Consider the following 25,711-nt stretch of genomic DNA (forward strand, 5'->3'; position numbering starts at 1 on the left):
AACTGTGGCAAGAAACTGTGTTACTAGCTTAGGCAGCAATTCACTCAACACCTGTGGCAAGAAAGGTCATAAAATGGGGCAAAGGCTCCTTTAACAACTGCCTCACTTATCAACAGAAACGTTGGACTCAATTGTGCTGGTCAATCGGGACTACCTTGTATTCTTTACTTTATTTTGAAAGAAGGGAAAGCTCAGTCGGAGCCAGTTAGGCTACTAGTGAAGCAAAGTGTCTATGCAGATTTCTCAGTCATCCAGGTCATGGTGGTCCCAAATGTGCTTTTTCACGAGGCAACTGGACTTTCTATTTTTTCTTTGAAGACATTTTGCTTCTCATCCAAGAAGCTTCTTCAGCTCTGACTGGTAGGGAATGGAAGGATTTATTCTATGCGAAGCAAAGTCCGCTTTGAACGAAGCAACCTCACTGGCGCGGAGGCAGGAAGCATACAGCATTCCCCCTCACGAGGCGGAGCACTAAAGAAATCTATATGGCACCTGACAGGGAAAAGCCCGCCCTCCGCCCTCAGGAAAACCGCATGAGCCGCCGAAGCCGAAGAGGCGGGCTTTCCCTCCCCGCCTTCTGCTCTTCACTCCGGGCTGGCGCTCGAGCCAGGGAAGAAGTGGCTCGACGCCTGGGCTTGCGGGGAAATTTGTTTTCGGCTCAGCCCCGGTGATTCCACCGACTATGGCAATTCCGCGGAGCTGCTGGCTAGCGCTTCTTTTCACCACTGTCGTACCTGGCGTGCAGGTAAGGCTGCGGCGAGATGCGAGGGGAGGCGCGCGGGGGGGTCTTCCTCGCACCTCCTCGAGCGAGCTTCCCGCTGGGTTGGTTTTATTCGGTGACCGTCCGTTTCGAAAGCTAAACCACACGCATATAGGTCGCTTCATTCTCTGACCTCTCTGTGCATTTGTGATTGCGAGCGTGGGTCTTTCTTTACATTGATTAAGATCGATTATGTGCCGTCGGGTCGTTTTAGACTCCTAGCGATCGTATATAGATATTTTCCTTTCCGGGAACAGCCGCCCCCCACGCCTCCGCCACACAGCAGATTTGGGGTGGGGGGGTCTTTTATATTGGCACCAAGGATGGGCTGTACCTGTAAATGGTGCAAGTAACAGCGGGCTTAACGGTTCAGTTGTATTAATGCATTCACTTGGAATCCCAAAGGTGCTTTTTCCAGAGGCAACTGGACTTTCTGGTTTTTCTTTGAAGACGTTTCACTTCTTCTTGGATGAGAAGTGAAACGTCGTCAAGGACAAACCAAAAAATCCAGCGGCCTCTTGAAAAAGCACCTTTGGAACAACCATGTATGACTTGGATGAGTGAGAATCTTCATAGACATTCACTTGGAATGCTCTCACTGAAATCCTGTCTTGTTTTTTGCATAGATCCTCAGAGGTGGGGTAGAAGTGGATAATTAATTGTCTTTAATTCCTAGTGACATTAATGGGGCTGAAAATTATAATTATAGTAATTATTAACTTTTCCCATTGATTCCAACCGATCTCTGCTAACTTCATCTACAATCAGTTCACTGTTGCATTGTATTAGTGCTGGTATCCTACACAAATATTTTGTGAAACAAGCTCTACTCGATAGTTGCACTACACTGTACTAAACTGTAATTTTGTCTTCGGTTCAGCCTCACATGTTGTACAAACCTTGCCACAAGGGTTTGCCATCCATCACTTGTGGTTAAGCATGTTGTGCACATGAAAGCAATTGATTATGGATTATTTAAGAAACTGTAGTTCAGCAAAGTATGTGAACCAGGCCACTAAGTTTAAAGGAATTAATTTGAATGCACAAGTTGGACCTTCTTCCAGTTATTGTAATGATAGATGAGTTGTAGTAGAAGTGGGGGTGGAGAGGAAGAAATCATTTCTTCTGGCTGGACTTCCTCTTTCTTCAGGTACACAGGGGGAATCAAGGATTAGAACTGAAATGAACAAACTAAGTACAGATATATTCCAGCAAATCAAAAGCCCTCTTCAGCAGGGACATATATTCTGCAAAGAATAGCATAATAAGCTTCAGAGTTTTTTTTTTAAAAAGGAACATTCTTTTTAATGTTTCCAATTTCCTTCAACTCTCATGGTAAAATCTCATGCTAGTATTCTTACTTCAGTAAATTTTGAAAAACAAGCCATTCCTTGCCATCTTTCTCAGGATATGTGCACCCAGTAAAGCTTTATAGTGGAAGATTAGAGTATTGTAGAATGTAGTTTGCATGTGCTGAAAAATAGTGTATTAGTATGCGTACAAAGCACGACTATCTGCTTACTGTACAGTACTCATGTTTGTGTTTTCAAACCTTCACTGGGAACAGTTTGTATAGTTCACCCAGCAGTGGTTTTGACCTCTGTCAGTCTTTAGGAACAGATTTCCAGCTGGAAAAATCTCTGGTGTTGTGGCTTTCACCACTTCCCTTGAGAAGCTACCCTGTAAACTACTCTGTATTTAAACATTAAGATGTTTTATATATATATATATATACATGTGTGTGTGTGTATGGGTGAGTCTCTTGTTTCATTCCCACTGAGGTTTGACTCCATTATTCTCAGCTAAAGTGCAATCTTTTTAAAAAAATGTTTTGTTTTTTTTAAAATATTTTAAAATGTTCAAGAAGTTTGAGCTGCTCTGAGTTAAATGTGATAATCTTCAAGAAATTTTTGAAGAAATCTATGTTATTCTTCTAGAAAGGTCAAGCATATACATTATTAAATGCTTTTGTGCTTCTTAAGTGTAGAATAAGTCAAATACAGTACATAGTAGTACTATACTCCTAGTATAGAACGTGCTATGGATGAGGAAGTAATTGTGTTCAATTTTACCTTTCTTATTAACATAGCCAATAACTATAAATCATATACAGCCACCTACTTGTAATATATCTTAGTAGTATTTCTTACCCTCCCAAGAATCAATACTGGACCAATATATATTGTTCTAGAAAGTCCATATAATGTGTATGAAGTGCTTTGAAGACTCAAGGATATGGCAGGGTTGGTGTTCCTTGAGCTGTGTGTTTTTCTTACAGATATTTGCTTGCCGTTCTAGCTAACATTGACAGTATTTTGATGATGTTTTAATGATGTTTAGTAATGATAAGTCTACAAGAAGAAAAGCAAGTTCAATAAATATCAAGATCCCAACATTTCACTTTGGGACTCTTAAAAATTCATTATAATTACTATTCCTTATAATTACACTGTTTTCTAAATATATTTGAAAGGCAAAGTATGATCCGGAGCATCTGTGAATGTGTTGAGAACATCGTAAACCCAAAACATTTTTTTCTGGGAATTGTGTGCCACCAGCAGAGGGCATGTACATGTGCCCAGGAAAAGATACAGCCACTTTAAATACATCTGTTACCAGGTACATTCTGAGTTACATTTTGCCTTTGAACCTGGATCTTGGTACATCTCTATTATTTTAATACAGATGTCTCCAAACTTTTGGATTTCAACTCCCAGAATTCTCTAGCCAGCATAGCTGCCAAGTTTGGGGACCCTGTTTTAATACTTTGGGCTCCCCCTTATGTTAAAACCATCATCTCAAATAAGTCCTGTTGTTTATTTTATTTTATCCATATATGAATTGAAAAGCCATAATTCAATTATTTTTATTCTGTATTCATTGGTATGTACCGGTATTATGCTATAATAATCTGTTTTCCATTTTACTTTATCACTGATTTATATTTAGTCTTTCCATATGCATAAAATACAGATATATAATAAGCATTCAATTTGTATGCATTACTCTGTGTGTGTATGTGTGATATAACGATATAATATTAATTAAGAGTTGTGAAAGCTAATAAGGAAAACAATTAAAAGTCTAGAAAAGTTAGTAATTCATTAACTTGCAATGTGATTAATAATAGTTTGAAAGTGTTCTCCAGATTCAGAGTTCAGTGAACTAATAAATTATACAAGTATTCTCTAATTATTAAGAGAAGACTTAACATTTAAAACTAAAATTATAAATCTGACACTTTCCATATTATTTCTGAAACTGTTGATTGAATCCATTAATGTGCAATCAAAATGCACCTTTTGCAATGGAGTTCATTCTTTTGGTAAAGCTTTAATATCTCCCCCCCCACACACACACACACACAAATATGCAATATAGAATGGAACAATCCACAATAGAACATCGACATTAATCTATGGGTCTTTAGAGTGACAGAAAAGGACTCCAATCTTTTAAATTCCATTCCCCATACTGCATTAATCAAGCCTTACGATCAAGCTACAGTTAATGATAATATAATTAAGGTGCAATACTGTAGACGTAATTGTTGCAGTTGCATTGTGCCAAATAGCGAAAAACATGCAACAGCCGTTGTAATATCTGTGAGAGAAAGAGTAAATAATGTGTAATAGAGTATGTCACTAAGCCCCATAACCTGTTCTCTTACACGTTAGTTCCAAGACCAGTCAGTGTTAGTTATCTTGGCTTTACAATTAACTGAGATGAGATGACAAGCAGAAAAATCTTAATGAATATCTCCACATTATACTTTTTTGATTTCAGGGTCAAGGATGAAACATGAAGTACAATATGCTCCCCCCCCCTTTTTTTTTTCCATTAGATTAAGAAGAGAAAATGACTGGAAATCCTAATCTTTTTGTTGTTTCCACAAATCATACTAGGTTTTGTGTGTTTTTTTATTTTTGCATAATGCTTTGCCTCCTGATAATTAAGAGGGGAATGCATGAGGTAAGATTTATTTCTTTTATTTGTTTGATGTTGAATATATAAGAGCACCAAAATTTATGCCTTCCCGAAATGTTTTCGTATTAATTATTACAGTTGTATGTACTGTCAGCAATTCAAGTCACTACTTCCTCCCTGAGTCTTACTAAATCTTAGGATTCAACCACATCCTGACAACAAGTTCCTTATTCTTTTTTATAGACAGATAGTGTAAAGAACAATATTGTTATTCATTCCATGTGTTATAATTGCACTTTTGGAAAAGGGAAGGGAGAAAAAATACATTAATTCAAAAAGGTAAGCAGTCACATATTTTTTTAAAAAAATCATAGTGCAAAAATGAAGGTACCAGTAAAGCAAAGCATGTGAAGAAATATTTTGTATTAATAATATTGTGGTATAGAATTATGTAAGGATGATGTTTTTCTCTGGACTGGCTATTTTTTAAATGTAGATTAGACCTCTGCTGCCAACACAGTTTTGATGATGTAATAAATATATAACATAACAGTGAAGCTATTGCTCCTACTACTATTAGCAGTATACGAATAATTAGCAATTTTTCTAAAATCAGAAAGCTTATTTTTTTAGAGCATTTAAAATATTTTTTTCATCCTGCACATAATAGTATAATGCACCAATGGTTAGGGCACCAGGCTAGAAACCAAAAGACAGAGAGTTCTAGTCCTTCCTTAGGCACAAAGCCAGCTGAATGGATAACCTTTGATTAAAAAAAGGTTAAAAACTAAACAACAGCAAACATGTAATATAGAATATCCAAATACTGAGTATTTATACAGAATACTCAAATATCGGAGGACAGTCATAACTCATATCCCTTCAATTTCTAAAAAGAAGAACATATTTTCAAACATTGAAGTTGTCCTGAAGCAACCAGGTGTTTGTTGCATTACAGAAAATTAACAGGAGTGGGGCATGTGTGATATTGAGTGAATCTGTTCCTGAGAATTGGTGCAGTAACTCTTGAGGCTTAACTATGGGATCCTTGCAGATGGCATTTCCAAAGAGTCAGAATCTATAGGGAACCTATTCTTCTAGATCTCAAATGACAGCAAATACCACACAGAGAAGGAGGTATCAGTCCCACAGATATCTTGACCCTGAAACATGAAGGTCTTCAAAGTTGGTAGCCAGCAGCTTGAATTGCACCTAGAAACAAACCAGTATCAATGCAGGTCATGGAGCAGAGATATTAAATGTACAAACCACATGTCTCTCATACCTGGGCCACTTGAAGTTTCTGGATGGCTTTCAAGGACAATCAATGTAGAATGCAATGGCATAATCCAACTGTGAAGTGACTAAGGCATGAGTGAGTATTCCAGAGGTCCCCAGATTGCAAACCAGCTCTGCGCAACTCTATTAAAGACCAAAAACAAAGAGTGGCTGGAATTGGAAAGCTTCTTCATCCAAAGCTTACTCTCTCTTGCTAGGATTGACCCCATGTCCTTAGAGCTCCAGGCAATGGGCAGAATCTCCACCACATTTTTTGTTCAGCCTATTGACACCTAACTCCATGCTGGCATTTGGCTTCATGTAGATGTTAAATAAGAGGAGAGGAAGTATCGATCCCTGTGCCACACATAGGCCCATCTTCCCATGGTTGGTAGCCCCAGTCAACTCTATGGCAATCAGAGTGCTCTAAGGGAGGGTCTAGCTGCACTTGTGGTTGAACTTGCTTCTGGCTTGTGTTCATGCTGACTTGAGTCTAAACCAGTTTAAGAAAGTCCTGTCCAGACTAAGTTATCTTGGTAATATTTGCAAATAGTCTGGACTGCAGGGTATCATAATCTGCCAGTGGACAATTGCTCCACCTTTTTGTTCTGAATAAAGTAATTGCCAGTAATTTTTTTTCTTCTGTATGGATTTTCATGGACATGCATACATGTATACATGACTATACATTTTGGGTGTGTGTGTACACATACAGAGTTAAATGAAATTTATATTTGCAAGGTTAAAGCATAAAGATGGAAGATGCTCACTCCAGCTCCCAAACAGAATTTTCACTTAATCCCACAGATTAAGTGAAAATTCAGTGACTAGAAATATTATTAGGAAAAAGACAATGGAACTGAAAAAGGCTGAGAAAGAAAATCAGAAATGCAAACAAAAGTTCCAGATAGGTTTGAGATACAAGGGGAACATTGTACTGGCTCTACTGCTGTAAACACCAGGATGGTTCCATGGGAATAAAATGTTTGTATATCAGTTTGTCTCTACAATTTTTTTCTGATTGCAATATTATTATTCCTGAATTAAGTGAGAGTCTCTCTTCCCTAGTGTTTTCACACAACTGCAGGATCCACTTTTTTCAGATCAACCAAAAATAGCCCAAAGTCACCTGTCAGGATTTGTACCCAAGGTGGGAAATCTCAGTTTTCTGGTTTCTAGCCTGGTGCCTTAACCACTAGACCAAAGTGGCTCTCAATTTGACGGGCTCATACAACTGAATGAAATATCAAGCTGCTTATTTAATCATAAAAATTAACAATGGTACTGCTAAAAACTTAACTAAATATTCTTTTAAAATCATTGATACCTTTGCTTCTACAACTTAAAATTTCTGCAAATTAACATGAACTGTAGCAGTCAACTATAATTTTAGAATAAATGAGTTTCCTAACATCCACTATCGCCTTGTGTACAAGTGAGATTTATCTGTGCTAAAAGAAGCTACCTAATCACCACTTATCATTAAGTAAATTATAGATGCAGTGGGGTTTCTTAATAAGCAAGCATGGATAGAAGTTTTGTCTAAAAGTTAAGACATTCTACACATGCTTACTTATTAACAAATCACAGTTCAATGAGTGGGCTTGCTCTTTAATCAAAAGCTGGATTCATTATGGTCTTTGTATTTGGCTTAACAAAATATGTGAGCTCAGCTTGTAAACATTCTTAATTTTTTATGTGAATCATGATCACTATGACATTTAACAAACTGGATTTAAAAGAAATGAGAGTTTTTATGCTATGTTTCTTTAGCGCTATAGCATTTAATCCTGTATATCCATATAGTAGTTGAAATATATTTATTCCACTAAAGGCAGAAGCATGTGCTTAATTTTCCTTTAAAAAATTGAACTTGAAGCATACTCATTTTTTAAACTTTTCAGTTAACTACAGATAGTTAGATGATTTAAGTGGCTCACCAGTTAAAGACACTGAGCTTGGCCCCAGGTTCAAGACCTGAATGCTGCATGATGGAGTGAGCTTCTTTTCTTGCCTCAGCTCCTCCTCCTCTAGCCGTTCAAAAGCATGTAAATGCGAGTAGGTAAATAGGTACCACTTCAGTGAGAAGATAACTCTATTCTTTGTGCCTCAGTGAATCATCTTCCTGGGTACATGACCATGGAAATATCCTCAGATAACATTAGTTCCCTCAGCAAAGAAATGGAGATGAACATCACCCCCTATAGTCGGATATGACTGAACAGGGAAACTTTGCCTTGACCATTTATTTAAATTATTTAATTATGAGCTTCTCTATCTTTATTGGGTATTATACGAAGACAACTCCCGGTGCATTGATTTCCTCACATTTTAAAGTTTTCACATCCCTCTTTTTTTTTTTTTAAAAAAAAAAAGAGAAGTAATGATTTTTTTTTTCGTTTTGCTTTAGCTTGTTGCATTTCCTAATTGTATATTTGCTTTATGGGATGGAAATTTGTGATGTGGTTAAAAAAGCTTCATTGGAAAGTTGACATCATGAAAACCATTTCCTTCATGGTTTAAGAATTGTTTTGAATTATAGACCTGGAAGTGAATATGTGGAGCAGCAGAGTCTCTTTTAGGTCATATCTGAGAAAATGAAATGTTTTATTTAAATTAAGCCAGCTCCTGAGTTTTTAAGGGTTCATGACCATATGGATTTTGGATGAAATAAACAGAACACAGTTTCTACCCTTGGGTACTTCAATTAGGCAAATGGTTAATTACAGTTAATATTGATTAAGTAGTGACTGAATACAATTAATATTTTATGTTTCAGGTTCTTTTTCTTAATAGGCAATTCTTACCTGCTAGTGCTACATTTTTCAGTCTTATTAAATGAATATAATTCATAAATGTAAGATATATGAAAATAAAATTTATAGGGGCATGAAACATAAGGAAAAAAAGGTGGGCTTTTCTTTAATCTGCGATACCAGATTTACTATTGTAAAGGTGATTAAGTTACTGTCCTAGCAATGTGCATTTCAAGATGATTTGCTACAGCAGACTTCCTACATTTGTTCTTCTACTTTAAGTTAAATAAAAACTAAAATGGCTACAAAACAATTATCTGGATTGAAGAAAGGTCCTTTAGTGATGCAATATGCAATCAGAAGGATACTACATCTAAGCAGCAACAATCCAAGCAGCAACCAGATGGTAGGAAGGAGTTGTGGCCTTTGCTATCATGTAGTAGTCATCCAGACTTGAACTTCTCAGTTTTGTTTAAAAATTTAAGCATAATCCATTGTTTTGTAGTCTTTGAGAAATATTGTATATACAGGTAATCTGTCATGCCCCTGTTGGAGACTGACTCTGTGGGAGAGGAGAAACAGCCAACAGGGAGTGGAAGTGTGACTCCAGAGATTGTGGAGGAGGCTGGGGAAGGGCAGAGGCCGGCTGGGCAGTCAGACGAAGACCCAGGCCCATCCCCTCTCCATCCTAGGGCACGCAGGGAGGAGAGGATAAGGGAGAGACAGGAATGTCATGATCTATAGGGGAGGAAAGGGCCTTGATCCTCTTCATGGGCTGCAGTTGTGAGAACTGGTTAAAAGGACAGACATGCGTATGGGCCAGTGTTGGAAGCAAAGCGTGGAAATATCTCTAGTTTGTCATTCTTCTCTGAGTTTGGCGTCCTTCCCAGTGTGTGTTCCGATATCTGTGGATGTCTTCAAGCCCTTATCTTGCCTAGTTCCTTTAATTGTTTCAGTGCGGTTTTTGTTGTTTTACTCTTTATGATTTACAAGCATTTTTAATTTAAACAGCATTTCCTCCTTTCCATAACTGCTTGTGGAAGAGTTTTTTGTCTCCAGTCAAGATATTTGGAGCTTTGAAGCAAAGTGAAGGAATAAAAGGGACTGTTTATGTGACTGTTTATTTTGTATCCCACCCTGGGTCATCACATTGTCCTTGATTTACGACTACAGCGGAGCCCAAATTTTTTGTTGCTAAGTGAGATATTTCTTAAGTGAATTTTGCCCCATTTTATGACCTTTCCTGTCACAGTTGTTAAGTGAAACACTGTGATTGTTAAGTTAGTAACATGGTTGTTAAGTGAATCTGGCTTCCCCATTGACCTTGCTTGTCAGAAGCTCATAAAAGGTAATCACATGACCCCAGGACACTGCAACCAGCATAAATATGAGTCAGTTGCCAACCATCCAAATTTTGATCATGTGACCATGGGGGATGCTGCAATGGTCATAAGTGTGAAAAATTGTCACAAGTCACTTTTTTCAGTGCCATTATAACTTCAAAGGGTCACTAAACAAACTGAATTACCTGTACATGCAAATAAACCAAGAATAACACACACACACACACACCCAAAAATAGGGCTTCGCTTATCTGCAGATGGGAAATTTCTTCTGAAATTATGAAAAAAAAACATAGAAAAATGGTGAGGGTCAGCTTTTCCACAGGTAGCACATTTTTCATGTATTTGGGTTTAAAATCAAGGTTTGGCTTATATGCAAGTATATGTGGTAGTTGTGCATGTCTCCTCAATTCTTTAACAGAGCATGGAATAAATATTATAATGGAATAAATAGCTATTCTTTCCCAGCAATTACTGCCTTTTTAAAAGAGGGAGGGAGAGAGAGAGAGAGAGAGAGAGAGATGAAGTTCAGTGAACAGAAAGAAAATCCTTTGGCTTGAAAATGGAACTTCCTAGGAAAACTAAAATTATCTCCCCAAAATTAACTCCACCAAGTTTCACTTCTGTTTTGGATATACACACACTAAAAATTTAAACTGATTAAAAAGTTATTGATGGTGGAGGAACGGTAAAAAAACTGTCATTCTGCTCATCCACTTGAGTTCAAGATCCAACTTTGCAATTGGAGCTTGGTGGCATCATAACTGCATGCCATAGTTTGAGCAAGACCACTGTATATCACCTGTAATAAAAAAAGAGTACAGGTAATCCTCGACTTACAACAGTTCATTTAGTGACCATTCAAAGTTAGTTATGACCTTTGTAGCATCCCCAGGATCTTGTGATCAAAATTCAAGTGCTGGACAACTGATTCATACTTATGACCTTTGCTGTGACCCGGGGTCATGTGATCCCTTTTTGTGACCTTCTGACAAACAATATCAATGGAAAAGCCAGATTCACTTAACAACCATGTTACTAATTTAACAACTGCAGTGATTCACCTAACAACTTTGGCAAGAAAGGTTGTAGAATGGGGCAAAACTCACTTAACATACATTTTGGGCTCAGTTGTGGTCATAAGTTGAGGACTACATGTAATGATATTCATCTATTGATACCGTTCTTGTTCAGATAGATAGGAAGAGGATTATATTACCCCAACAGTGTACTGCTCTTTGAATAAATATTATATTTATATAAATATTTTATAAAGACCAATGAATAACAAAAATAGCTTTTCATTCTACAATCAAGCTACCTGGGCTGATTATTAGGGTCCATTGGTTAATTGCTGATATCTAGTGTAATTAAGAGTCTTCCACCAAGATCTTATTAAAATAAAAAAGTCAAAACTCATGGCCTTTACTGTCTAATGACAAAATTGAAAACCGTGATCCATCTGAACAGCTAATTGTATGCTTTAAAGGTGCCAGGTTTTTATACTCCATCTGGTACTTACAACAGCTTATCACAGCAGGTTGTGTCTTGCTGACTTCAAATTGATATGGTTACTTTGCACAACAGGTGGAGTTGAAACAAACAGCTTTTTAAATGATCTTAGTATTATAAAAAAAATAATCTGCAACATTATTGGCTCACATAGGTCCATCAAAACACCCATGGAAATTCCCTAGATTGCTTGGTCAGGTTTTATTTCCCTTTAAAAAAAAAAGGAGGAATAGTGCAACTCTATCCTCTATCAAAAATGTGCCTTGCTCACAATCAACTGAGCGAAAAGTAAGTTTAGTGGCCTGTGGATGCACAATTTAAGTGACATTGACTAATAATTTTTAACTATTTTTTTCTCTTTAAACTTTTAATTAGATCATAGAATAAAATGCAAAAATGCCAAACCAAATAGGAAGACAGTGAGGGGGAGAAGGGGGAAGAGAAGTGAAGGGGGGAGGGAGAAAAAGAAAAAAAGAAGCATTGAATACTGATTCTCTCTGCTGCAGTAAAATAAAGCATTTAACATCGAACCCCAACTTTTTAGTTTTCCATAATAATATAAATTAGCCATTTCTATTAAAACTTTATCTCTTTACTGATCAGTCTAATAAAAACCAAAGTCAACGTTTCATTTGTTTTCCACCTCAAGCACAAAGTCCAGAAGCGGTCTCCATGTAGCACTAAAAGTACTTATATTCTTTTCTTTGATCAAAACAGTCAATTTAACTGTTTCTGCCAACTCCATCAGCTTCTGTAGGCATTTGTCCAAGGTGGGAATCGAAATGTCATCCCATTTTTGTGGGTATAGTAGCCTTGTTGATGTCAACATAAACTGTAAGATCAAAGTTCCAAAAAATTTTCCCCAAGTCTTTTTCCACTAAACCCAAAAGAAAAGTTTCTGGTTTCATCTTTATCTTTATTTTAAGAATTTTCTGTATTAAAATATGGGTCTTACTCCAAAATGTCTTTGCTTGTCACATGACAATAATTTTTCATAATTTTTAAAATATTTTTGAAAAATCCTTTCAAATGTAGTTAGTTGGATTCTGCTGATACAGTCATTTCCTATTGTACTGACTTCTTTATGTATTTTTACAACAGTACCGGACAACGGGGAAAGAATAGTATTGAGTATAAAGTTAGGATTTTTCTAATTGATCTCTGCTAGCCAGGATTCTGACCGACAGATCTTGCAAATATATACCCCATGTGGAAGTATGAGTGTAACCCACTTAAAAGGAACATTTTACAAGAGTATACTCTTTGGGGAAATTTCTTCTATGGTAATAAAAAATATGATTAATCAATGCATGTTTTATGTATTTCATCTAATTTCTACATCATCTGATACCAATTTATCCATTTTACTTTTGGCTGTTTTTTATTCATTTGAAACATTTTATACTATGTCCAGGGGCCTGTTGCTAGATGCATGTCCCAAAGTGGTGTGTGTGTGTGTGTGTGTGTGTGTAAAATAGTAAAGTAAATTAATATGAGGGGAGAAGGGATGCCAGACCGCACAAATAGAGGGAACTCTAGGAGAACCATTATATTATTTTCACTAGCATTGCTAAAATGCTTCTGGTTTGTTTATTATTAAATATATCTACTGTTAAATATAGCTGAAGTGACGGATTTCTTGTAGAGGAAAAAATACATCTGACTTAGAAGTGAAAACTACAATTTTGTGCATGCTGAAGCTGGAGATAAGTCCCACTGAATTAAATGCAACTTTATCCTGGTTATAAATACTTATATTGCAATGCATTAGTGTACTTATGTACTGTGTTATACTATAAAGCATTAAAAGTCTACCAATAAATTCATCAAGATAAGTAAGGGGCAAGGTAGGGTTTTTTGGGGGGAGGGGGTGTCTGCTTGTACATCATAATATATTTACTTCCTTGATAGCCAGTCCACAATAAAGCGATAAAAAGACTATATCGCTTTATTGTGGACTGGCTATCAAGGAAGTAAACGAATTCTTTATAGAAACATTCATCTTCAAAGAAGGTAGAGAGTAGTTTAAAACGTGTAGCAACAAGACTTCCTTTTGTTACAAAAGTTTGGAGAATCGATTTATGAGTTACTATGATACTAAAAAAGAAAGAAAGAAAAAAAAGGAACTGGTTTGAGTGTGTGTAGGTTTCCTGCTACTCTTTACAATTTGACTCTGTTTTCTTTGGCATTTTACAAATTGTTCCTTAAAGTAAAGGACTTTGCCCTTGTTTACCTCTACGTCTTTGTTAAATCTCTGTGATAAAGAGGAACTTTCAGACTGAACAAAGCATGATTTTATTTCAAATCACATTTTATGAATGCAAACTTTGTAAGTACCAGGTGCTTGAGTAAAAAAAAAAGTGTGCATATTGCAGGACTTCCTGTCCCTTAAGAGTATCTCTTAAGTTGGATAGGTGGGTGCTCCAGGTCCTTACTCTTAATATTGTCATCTTTTGAGAATTTGGAGACATGTTGTCTCTGTGGCTGCCGCAGCTATTTGTGACAGCTTCCCATTTGCCTGGATATGATGAACCTTGTACTGAAGATATTATTGTTTTATTGCTATTTTTCTGACTTTGTTGTAAAATTTCCCCTAGGATATTTGCATATCTTATTGCAAATAATCTATTGCATAAGAGACGTGGCATATGCTTAATTAATATTAACAGTGGTAAATCAATTGAGATATCCAGAATAATAATGTCACCACATGGTAATGGGTCACAGACTTTGTCCTATTGATATAGCTTTAATAGATTTATGTTGGATCGAATCTCCATGATAGCATATGTTTCCTTAGCCCCTTTTCTGCTGAATTGTTGCATTGAAATTATTATTTTTAAAAATCAGTGTTATTTAAATCGAGAGTTTGGACATATTATTAACAAGAATACTAGACAATTAACATTTTATATTAAATTATTTTCACTCCTTAGAGCTGTTTGGAGGAGGCTGAAGCTCAGTTTCCTAGTCATTCAAAGTTCTACCTGTCCTTAATTATCAAGATTATTGAATAAACCACAATGGCCAAAGCCACATAAGCAATTTCATGTGTTTTGGTGATGTGAACAAAATCAAAACATTTAGGTGACTTGACAGAAGGTGCTATAATATACGGTAGTTATACTTACTCATACAAAGTTAGTTTACTTGAACAGGACCTATGGGATATTTTAATTACTCACAAATCTACATCATGCAAGACATTGTGATAGTTGTAGTGATGGGCAGCACCAGAAAGGAACACAAATCAGAAAAATGGCTGTTCTCTGCCATTTGTTCTTTAGAAATTGAGCTGAGTTTAATTACAAATAATAAAATATGGGATCCTTAGTTCTATCTGAGCTTGGTAATTTTTTTGCAAACATTTCATAGGTAATCTCATCAGAATAAAAATATATCAATTGCTTTGAGTCCTTTGTCTATTTTTCTTCATAATAACTCCTTTGTCTAGCTAACTGTTTTAGAAATTATATAGTTACAGATAGTCCTCGACTTATGGGCACAATTGAACCTAATACTTCTGTTGCTAAGCGAGAACATTTGTTAAGTGAGTTTTGCCCCATTTTACGGGTTTGTTGCCAGAGTTGTTAAGTGAATCATGGCAGTTCTTAAGTTAGTAACATGGTTGCTCAATGAATCTGACTTCCCATTGACTTTGCTTGTCACAAGGTGATCACATGACTGTGGGACACTGAAACCGTCGTAAATGTGAGTCAGTTGCCAAGCATTCAAATTTTGATCACACCACCATGGGGATGCTGCAATGGTTGTAAGCGAAAACAGTCATAAGCCACTTTTTTCAGTCCCACTGTGACTTTGAATGGTCACTAAATGACCAATTGTAAATTGAGGACTACCTCTACAGTATGATATCATGACATGGTTGTATCATTTCATTATTTGAAATCACGCTTCACCAAGCTCCAATTCTACACTGCAAATCATAGGGCCCAGGAAGGGATTTTCATACCATCTCAGGTAATTGGCTGTCCAGCGTTTGCTGGACAATCTCCAGTAGCGGAGCATTGAGGTGCATAGGGAGGAGGAATAGGAATGATTATACTAACTTCAATTATGTTCCTAGATTTGAGATCTGGAATTATTATTTTTGAGAGAGCCTCCTGAGATTGTGGAGGCCCTTCTGTATGGGAAACTGCAGAGGGGCTCAGTTTTGTAACTCTCCCCTTTCCTGAATAAAATGCTTACATAAAAGACTTCCTGCCAAAGCTTCAGTAAAATTAGACCTATTTTGTTATGTTATAAATTTTGCTAAGGAGTTGCCTTATTTGTTGATTACATTAGTGCATTAGTTTTTAATCAAGTCCAGGTACATTGATGGTGTGACTATTTGAGTAAGTTGTTCAAACAGTGCCAAACTACTACTGCAAAGTATCACAAAAGTATAGTTCATTGCTTATCATAGTTAGGAGGGAGCAGATTATAACTGCTGAGAATTGGGAATTTCCCCATCTCACTTTCATTATCTTCTGATGAAATGAAACTCTATGAAGCATGTATTAATACTGATTTAGTTTACTTACAAAGAACTGATGTGTTGGAAGTTACTCAACTATAAGTTGGAAGTTTAACCAGGAACTATCAGAAGAAGCTTCTTTTATATTTCCCACCCCACCCCACCCCCAGTGTCAACATAATTTATATAAAAAGATATGTGCCTATAAAAGAAGCATCTGCCATATATGCCCAGGAAAGTGGTAATTCGAGTTTTTGTGTAATATTTCAAAATGCGATTGACTAAAGACATATGAAGATAAAACAAATATATATTCTGGAAAATGCTACTTTTTAAAACCCCTATAGGTTTTTAAAGTCTTTAATCTATCTTGGACAGCCACAGTTGGGTTGTGACACAGTTGGGTTGTGATGTCCTTTTCTGCTCATTCTTCATATGCTCTTGCTATTAGTTTGACATCTCCATATTCATTATGCACTTATATTACTTTTCTTAATGCAAACAGTTTGCCTTAATATTATCATTTTATATGGAACTACCTAAAATAGCTGCCTAGAAGGAATGGGAGTCAAAGAGGAGATAAATCCAGTTGCAAAAATTTGGATGACCTGTAAATGGCAGCAAAGAATTTGATGTTTCTCTTTGCTGCCATCTAGTATTTTAGCCATCCAGATATGGTAAACCTAAACATAAAGGCAGAAAATAGGTCCAAAAGCAGTTACAAGTCATCAGTTATATATATTCATATAAAGGTAGTCCTTTAGTTTAGCAACCAGAATTGGAACTGACAATTCAGTTGCTAAGTAAAAATATCGCCGGACTAAGACTTCCGGTTTGAGCTTCCCCAGTGACAGACCGAAACCTTGTCTCTGCGAGGCTTCGATCCGTGCTAGCCGCTGGAGCTCCCCAAGCCGGCTGGCTTTGGGGCTAAGCCACCCCGTAGAGGTGGTGAATAGCGGGGAGACTGCCTGCAGGGTTGAGGAAAGCCGCATCTCTCTTCCCCAGCTGGCCATTACTCCCTTTCCTGAAGGCGATTGCAGCGGTGGTCAGAAATGGCCACCACAAAGAAGAACTCGACCGGAAAAGAATGTGCAGGAGGAAAATAAGAGGAGAAAAGTTTTGGTTGACTGGGTGAAACAGCAAAAGCAACAAATAAGGTACGCTGGAATTGAAACTATTAAAAAACAATAACATTGTTCCCTAAGAAGATTTTTAAGCTGCGAAGGAGAGAGAAAAGGGAAAAGATTTGTTTTTGTATTTTTCTCCTTTTCCTAAACTGACAGCTAAGAGACTTAAGTAAGAAATTGGAAAAAAATCCACTGTGACATCAATAGGCATTTAATGCTGAAAATAAAAAGTCAAAGGGATAATAAAGATTTCTGGATAATTAACAGCTTTTGAAAACAGGAAAGGAGAGAAAAAGAATAAAAGGGCAGGATCTGGAAGGGAGGAGACTGCCTGGAATTAAAAAAGAACTTACAGCAAAATCTCAACAAGACTTCCAAAAGATACATTCTAACTGAAATATTGCAACAAAATCCCCAGGAAGAGAAAGTCAAAAAAGAAATAAGAAGATATAACTCGGGACTGTCTGGATTACTTGATGATTTCTGGATTCTTGGTTATTGTTTTGAATGACTAAAATCAATCGGGTGGTTGTTTAAAACTGTTTAAAATGGCTCCACTTTTAGAAGAACTGAAAATGGAACTTAAAAAGTACAAAGAAGATGCACAAGAAGGGAGAGGTTCTTTTGGCTTCGTATTTCAGTTTTTAGAAATGGAGATTTGGAATTATGAGAAACAAGAAGAAATGCCTGCAGAACAAGAAGATTGCGACAAAGAAGAAGCCATCTTTAATGAACAAGTAATCTTAGATGGGGGGGGGAAGGAAAGGGAGGAAAGAAAATGGAAAGTTTAAGATTGGGAAAAACAACTCCCCCACCCAAAATAGAGTGAAAAATAAGTATAAAATCAGAAAGCAACAGAAGAGGAAAATGCAGAAGAAAGAATTAGAAATAGAGAGACAAGGGGATAAAAAGGGGAGGGAGAAGATGAGAGGGAAGAAAGGAAAATAAGTCATAAAGGACAGAAACAAAATACAGAGAAACAGGGCCTATTTAGAGATAATGGGTGAAAATTTAATGAAAAAAGGGATTCTGCAAAGGTACATAAGATAGTATGGTTATATTAGAAACAGAAATAATTTTAGAAAATATGAAAATATGATTAAAATGTCTGATAAAATAGTTATCGTAATTCAGTGGAATGCTTGTCAATAAATGTAATAAAAGGTATATTTAATGATTTATAAAACATATCTGAAGAGAAATAAGGGAAAAATTAATTATGGAGATTATATGTGTTTTTAAGGAAGTACGATATTTAATTGAAAAGAAGTGTAAAAGATGTTAAGATTTTAATGATTATTAATGATAGAACTGAACTGGAACGAAATGAGGGTTTATAATTACATATATTTACAATCTTTTTTTAAAAAAAAGAATATAGTGTGCATTATAAGAATGTACCAAGCAGAATTTGATTGGAAGTTATGTATTTTGTATTATATTGAAGGTCATAACCTTAAGGTATATATTGAAGTTTAAATAAGAGTTGAATGGATGTAATTAAAAGATATAAAGGTGTCATACTCCAATTAGTAACCACAGGAGAAAACTTGTTTAATGAGAAAAGATAATATGAAATTGAAACAGAACAGACAAAAGTATAAATATAATGATTTGAATTGAGATGCGATAATCAAAATAAAATTGAGAAAATTAAAAGAGGGGAAAAGCTATATAGAAAATGTAGAATAGTATAAGATATGGAATAGAATACAAAAAGGAGCATGAAATTGAGTTTTGTGTCTGTATAAAGAAGATCAACCTGGGACCATGTTATTTTCAAAAAAGATTTTTTACTTGTATTTTGTATGTGTGAAAACCCAAATAAAACTTTATTTAAAAAAAAATCACAGGACTACAAGCGTGCTTACAATTTTATTTCAGCTTTCCTTTGCTTTACAGTGTCAGAAGGATACAAACCCAAATTGTTGGGTAAATGGCAGGGAGGGTTTCCAGAGCTCAACTGCTCCACTCTCCACCATTTAGAATACTAATTCTAAATAACTAGCAAGATGATTGATTTTTGTATTTGCATTCAGAGGAAAGGAAGGGGTTACAACAGTATAAAGCAGACACACATTTGGGAGAATACACATTGAAAGGAATGCACTAGTATTTGATTGCTTATTTAGTATCCTATGGCTATCACTAAGTGTTGTATCTTATGATTCTTGATGAATGTAATTTTATGTACACTGAGAGTTTATGCACTGAAGACAAATTCCTTGTGTGTCCAATCACACTTGGTCAATAAAAGAATTGTGCACTTGGCTTAGGAGACCAACAAAAACCTTTAGTGTGAAACTTATTAAGGTTTTGTCAATTCCAAGCAGCAGCTACAAGCAGTTGGAGGGTTCCAATCAACTAATTATGGTCACATTGCTGAGCTTACTAACTTGTTGTGAAGACTTTTTTAGGGAAGCACTATTCTCCTAAGAACAAGGGTCTCCAACCCCGGCAACTTTAAGATATGTGAACTTCAATTCCCAGGATTAATTCTGGGAGTTGAAGTCCACAAGTCTTAAAATTGCCAAGGTTGGAGACCCCTGCCTAAGAAAAGCAGCTCAGAAAAAGGTAACTTGGCAAATATGTGACAGAAAGATGTGAAGATCATAAAGATGACCGTTGGTTGCAAATGTTTTTAATATCATTTAACTACAAACTGTTGCTGTACGAGGCAGTTGCTACACAAGGACTATCTGTACAGCTATTTTTAAATTTATGCTGTTCTAAAATGTTGATTTATAACATCCATTCTCCTAGTTGGGAATATGGTGGAAGATATTGTACAACATACCTGAAGAGTACCAAATTAACGGAGATAGATGTCATTGTAATGATATAAATGTATATTTTAAACACAATCGGAAATAAAACTTGGGTATCCTTGAAAGATGTCTTAAACTAAAAGCAACTAAGGTATTCTTACTGTTCTGTTCTATCCTCCAGTTGTACTTACAAGTCAAGCCTTCCTGTAGCAGTGAGCAACAGTATGAATATTCTGGCCGATGCTGCACCAAATGTGAACCAGGTAGTGCGCTAACAGCATTCTTTTCACACTTAAGTCAAAATTGATTTTTAAGTAAAAGAATAATCTCATTATTTTGTTTTTTAAAAAAGATCTGGTCTCTTATTAGGGAGAGGGTAAACTGCATTCTTATAACACTTTTTAGGTCTCTCAAGAGCAGAACTGTGCAAACATTTTGAGGCTAAAACACATACTTGGGTTTTAAATGCCAAGCTATGGAGCAAAGATTCAAAGAGTGAGTTACAGGCTGTCCTAACTTAACGAGCTGTTGTATAACAATTGTTTGAAATTACCACAGATTTTGAAAACAACTACTTATGACTTGTCCTTGAAGTTATGATATCTTCACACAAACAAACATACACACGTAAGGTGGTCACATATCAGACACTTGCAACTATCTTGCATTTATAACTGATTGCAGAGTCTTGCAGTCACATTATCCCAATTTATGATGTTTTTTGCTGTTTTCCAGTAAAAACACCCATTGGATATACTGGATTCGCTTAATGACTACATGGCTCATCAAATAACCACGTGATTTGCTTAATGATTCCAAGAACAGTTGTAATTTTGTGCCAGGTCATCGATGACCATAATTACTTAGGACCAAAATTCCAAACTCAATTATGGTCGTATGTTGAGGATTACCAGTATACATTTAAAATTAATTAAATGTAGTTAGTAGGATTACTATAGGAGTGTGTAATCCTTTCCATTTCAATATAGTAAAGTGAAATCTTTGAGGTAATTTGAGTATGGGCAGAGCTCCACTTGAGGGAAAAATAGAATCCTGAGCCCATAAATTTTGCACTCACATTCAGACAATTTTTTCCACATAAAATTAGGAATCTGTATAATAACCAGCTCATTATTATCTTGTTATATGCAGATTGAATCTGGTAGGGTGATTTGAAAAAGGAAATTGTAGAATGTTTACCTATTGAGATAACTAACAGAGATTTGTATTCCTGGTTAAAACAATTAAAATTTCAAAATAGCTTGTATTATTTGAAGGAAGATGTAGAGGCTACTCTGAACTGTGTTTGCGCATTATACCCTCAACTGTGTATCCTGCATTGGTTGATTTATCAATGCCATGTATCCCACACTGATACTTAGGAAGATGGGTTCTACACAGAGGTGGTATTCAGCAGGTTCTGACCAGTTCTGGAGAACCAGTAGGGGAAATTTTGAGCAGTTCGGAGAACCGGCAAATTCCACCTCTGACTGGAGATTTTACAGTATCCTTCCCCTGCCATGCCCACCAAGCCACGCCCACAGAACCGGTAGTAAAAAAAATTGAATCCCACCACTGGTTCTACACAGCAGTTGGGAAAACCTTGAGTCTCAAAGGGTAAATCAGTTTAGCAAGAAGTATTCTGAATTCAGCTCATTTTGGACAATTTCCTCCTAAGTGATCGTGCTCAGAACACACAGTGCTTCTGAATCACAGAAGCTATTTAAAGAGAATGAATCATAGCTTCAGCATTTAAAACCAACCAGAAGATGCCTTCAAGGAAGAACTTGAAAGACTTGTGGTGCTTCCAGGCAGATTCTCTTATAATGTGAAAAGCCATTGTGTGCTTATTTCTTCCTTTTCTCTGAATTTTTGAAATACAAATAATGGGAAAATGTGGGAATACAGGTAGTCCTCAACTTACAACCGCAATTGAGCCCCAAATTTATGTTGCTAAGTGAAACATTTGTTAAGTGAGCTTTGACCCATTTTACTACTTTTCTTGCCGCAGTCGTTTAGTGAATCACTGTAGTTGTTAAATTAGTAACATGGTTGTTAAGTGAATCTGGCTTTTCCACTGACATTGTTTGTCAGAAGCAAAAAAACTGATTGCATAGTTCCGGGACGTTGCAACCATCATAAATATGCATCAGTTGCAAAGCATCTGAATTTTGATCACATGACTGTGAGGATGCAGCAGCAGTTATAAGTGTGAAAAATGGTCATAAGTCACTTTTTCAGTGCTGTTGCAACTTTGAATGGTCACTAAGTGAACTGTTGTAAGTCGAGGACTACCTGTATTACAAATGGAAAACAATAACTGAACAATCTACTGTATAAGTTCTTGTGCATAAGGCAGGGAGATTATACATTAAAAACATCTTGAAATCCTATGTTCTAGATAGACAGCGATTGTTTAGTACCTCATATCCAAGCTAACTACATGCTTCACTATGGATTGTCCAATTCTGTTGTTAAATCAATCCGATTAAGCAAGTGTTTGATTCTGATAATGTAATAAGCATCTAAAGTGATGGCATTATAATGTGTTTTGATTGTTCAGCCCACTTATTCAGTCGTAATTGGCCATGTTTTCCCATGTGCTGACTCCACTGAGACGATGCATATAGGCCTGAGAGAGCCAATATTGCTAATTCTGAAGTATTTAACATTTAATCACTCTTTTCTGTTAATCTTCTCAGGAAAGTACATGGCCAAAAAATGCACTGCCTTTTCAGAGACTGTATGCAAACCTTGTGGCTCAAATGAATATATGGACATCTGGAATGAAGAGGAAAAGTGCTTTCTTCATAAAATATGCGATAGGGGTAAGGGGAACACATGGACTGTTATATTGCTTCTCATTTGTCAGGAAGATGAATTTTAGGAGAACAGATGAAGACTTGTATTTTGAGTTGGTAGAGGTGGCAGGACAGGAACAGTTGGAAAACAGAGATGTGCAGAGGTTTTGGACAGAGGTTCCAAAATCTCTTTGAGCTTTAATCAAAATCGCTCAGGAATGTTAGGATGTCAGGACAACTCTCACAAAATGGCTGATTAGATGACAAGAATCTTGCCATAAGCAAGATTGGCAAAACACAAATATCCCAGAAGGCAAATTGATGAGGTCTGAGATAAATAACATAATCAAGATGGAGTTCAAACATCAAAGTTTAGATCTTATCTTTGAACCCAGATTCCAATCCTGAGTTTAGGTCAGTTACATTCTCTTAACCCTTGACTGAGTAGTTGAAAACACCTATCAGTCTGTACTGGACCAGCATGGTAAAGAAGCAGCAGGTTAAGCTAGGCAGAATCACTCCTGATACCTGTACAATTAGCACAGGGGGCCCCCAAGGCTGTGTGTTTTCTCCACTTCTTCCTATATACCAATGACTAGATCTCAAACGATCCATCTGTTAAAATACTGAAGTTTGCAGATGATACAACAATGATTGCTCTTATTCAAGACAACGATGAATCCGCATACAACTTGCCTCGTGGTGTGACCTGAACAATCTGGAACTGAACACACTCAAAACTGTAGAAATGATGGTAGACTTTAGGAGAAACCCTCCCATACTACCACCTATTACAACACTAGACAACACAGTATCAACAGTAGAGACCTTCAAATTTCTAGGTTCTACCATATCACAAGGCCTAAAATGGGCACCTAACATCAAAAATGTCATAAAAAAGCACAACGAAGAATGTTTTCTTGCGCCAACTCTGAAAGCTCAAACTGCTCAAGGAGCTGCTGATACAGTTCTACAGAGGAATTATTGATTCTGCAACCCAACAAAACAGACACAACCTCCATAGAATAATGAGGACTGTGGAAAAAACAATTACTACCAACCTGCCTTCAGTCGAGGAGCGGTATACTGCATGAGTCAAAAAGAGGTCTGTGAAAATATTTAAAGACCCCTCACATCTTGGACATAAACTGTTTCAAATCCTACCCTCAAAATGACACTATAGAGCACTGCACACCAGAACAACTAGACACAAGGACGCCATCACCCTGCTAAACAAAAAATCCCCTCAACAATGTCCCAACTATTTACAAAGTCTGCATTACTATTACTATTAATCTTCTCATCACTCCTTATCACCCATCCCCTCCCATTTGTGACTGTATGACTATAACTTTGTTGCTTGTATCCTTACGATTTATATTGACTGTTTCCTAGTATGATTTGATTGCTTATTGTACCCTATAACTATTAAGTGTTGTACCTGATGATTCTTGATGAATGTCTTTTATGTACACGGAAAGCATTTGCACTAAGACAAATCCCTTGTGTGTCCAATCACACCTGGCCAACAAAGTATGCTATTCTATTCTATACTATTCTATTCTAAAGTACAACACATAACCTTCAGTGAAGAGACCTGTATAACCTCCTACAACATTGAATAACATCATGCTCAGCTGTGACATTCAATTCTAGACCATTTTTTCTGCAGTAAACGTTCGGTTTTTCCAAAAGATTCTCTTCAAATCATCCTGAAATGGATTGATTTGAGCTGATGGTGAAATATTCAATACAAAGACACAAGCATGCCACAAGCTGAGCATAGACACATACATCTCATTAAAGCAAAACATACAGCAAAACAAAAAAGAAAGAATACCTTTGTCTTTTGAGCATCAGGGACCGGTTCCATGGAGAGAGGTTTTTCCACGGACCGGAGACGGCATGGTTATGTGTGCTGCCTGCATCCTGCGGATGGGGCTTCACTTGTTTGCACGGCTTGGTTTCTGGAATGCCGTGGCCATGGAGCAGGAGTAGGGGATCCCTGCTTAGAATGTTCTTCATCAGCCCTTAATTCAAGGACACTTTATCAGCTTTAAAATACAGGACTATAACTATATTGTGATTTTTTTTTTATTAGGTAAGGGTGCCTTTCTTAGAAAGGCAAGCAAAAGGTGGATGTTACTTGAGTTCATTTAGGCACCCTATTTGAAATCCTACAAAAAAAGGGACATCTCCATTTAAATAATCCCTTTAGCCTCTGTAAAAAGATGTCTTGTGTGACCCTTATAACCTCCAACAACATTGAGCAACATCATGATTGACTGTGACATTGAATTCTAGACTATTTTTTTGCAATAAATCATGAACACTCAGTTTTTCCATAAAAGTCTCTTCAATTCTCACCAATTACCACATATTTACTTGTTTCCCTATCGTTTGAATTGCAACAGGCAGCATTCAGAATCTGTCATGAATCAGGAATCTGTACATTATGCAAGTAGTAACATTGCCTCACTTGAAAAGAATGCTCAGTTGTGTGTCTGTTATGATACAAACTTTATGTCAAGTAGGTTGAGAATACATGACTTAAACTTTAATTTCCACCTGTTTTCCCCCTTTTTTGCATTTAAAGGAAGAGCTTTAATAGAAGTGATTCCAGGAAACAGCACATTCAAAAGACAATGTGCCTGTACTGCTGGCTACCATTGGAACAGAGACTGTGATTGTTGTCGGCGAAACACAAAATGCTCTCCTGGTTCTGGAGTGAAATTTCCTAGTAAGTTTTCAATTAACATTTCTTCAAGTTTTATTTTATTAGTCAACCCTGCTGAATGTACTACTGATGAGCTGGATTGACAGTGGAAGTGTCCTGAGAATGAAACTTCTTGGAGTGAAGTTTTCTCTCCAACATTGCTGAATATTAGATACTTAAAATTATGCCACTGAAATTGGGGTAAATTTCAGTCCTGGGTGATATGCCTCAATTAATTTTATAATG

At 36.5% G+C, this 25,711-nt stretch overlaps 1 protein-coding gene across 2 annotated transcripts in view; it reads left to right on the plus strand.

Moving 5' to 3' along the window:
- The first annotated feature begins 549 nt into the window (after positions 1 to 549).
- TNFRSF11A (TNF receptor superfamily member 11a) overlaps positions 550 to 25,711 on the plus strand; it is a 39,389-nt gene continuing 14,227 nt past the window's right edge. The window contains exons 1-4 of one of the 2 annotated variants that reach the window (XM_087930752.1): positions 550 to 745; positions 20,130 to 20,211; positions 22,651 to 22,776; positions 25,346 to 25,489. In XM_087930752.1, coding sequence (XP_087786878.1) covers positions 683 to 745; positions 20,130 to 20,211; positions 22,651 to 22,776; positions 25,346 to 25,489 — 415 coding nt within the window. In that variant the 5' untranslated portion in view covers positions 550 to 682. The remainder of the gene's footprint in view (positions 746 to 20,129; positions 20,212 to 22,650; positions 22,777 to 25,345; positions 25,490 to 25,711) is intronic. The other variant, XM_026701076.2, reaches the window with a different exon arrangement.

Source organism: Pseudonaja textilis, chromosome 3 (assembly GCF_049901715.1).
Source record: "Pseudonaja textilis isolate UNSWEBS1 chromosome 3, rPseTex1.2, whole genome shotgun sequence".
Taxonomy (NCBI): domain Eukaryota; kingdom Metazoa; phylum Chordata; class Lepidosauria; order Squamata; family Elapidae; genus Pseudonaja; species Pseudonaja textilis.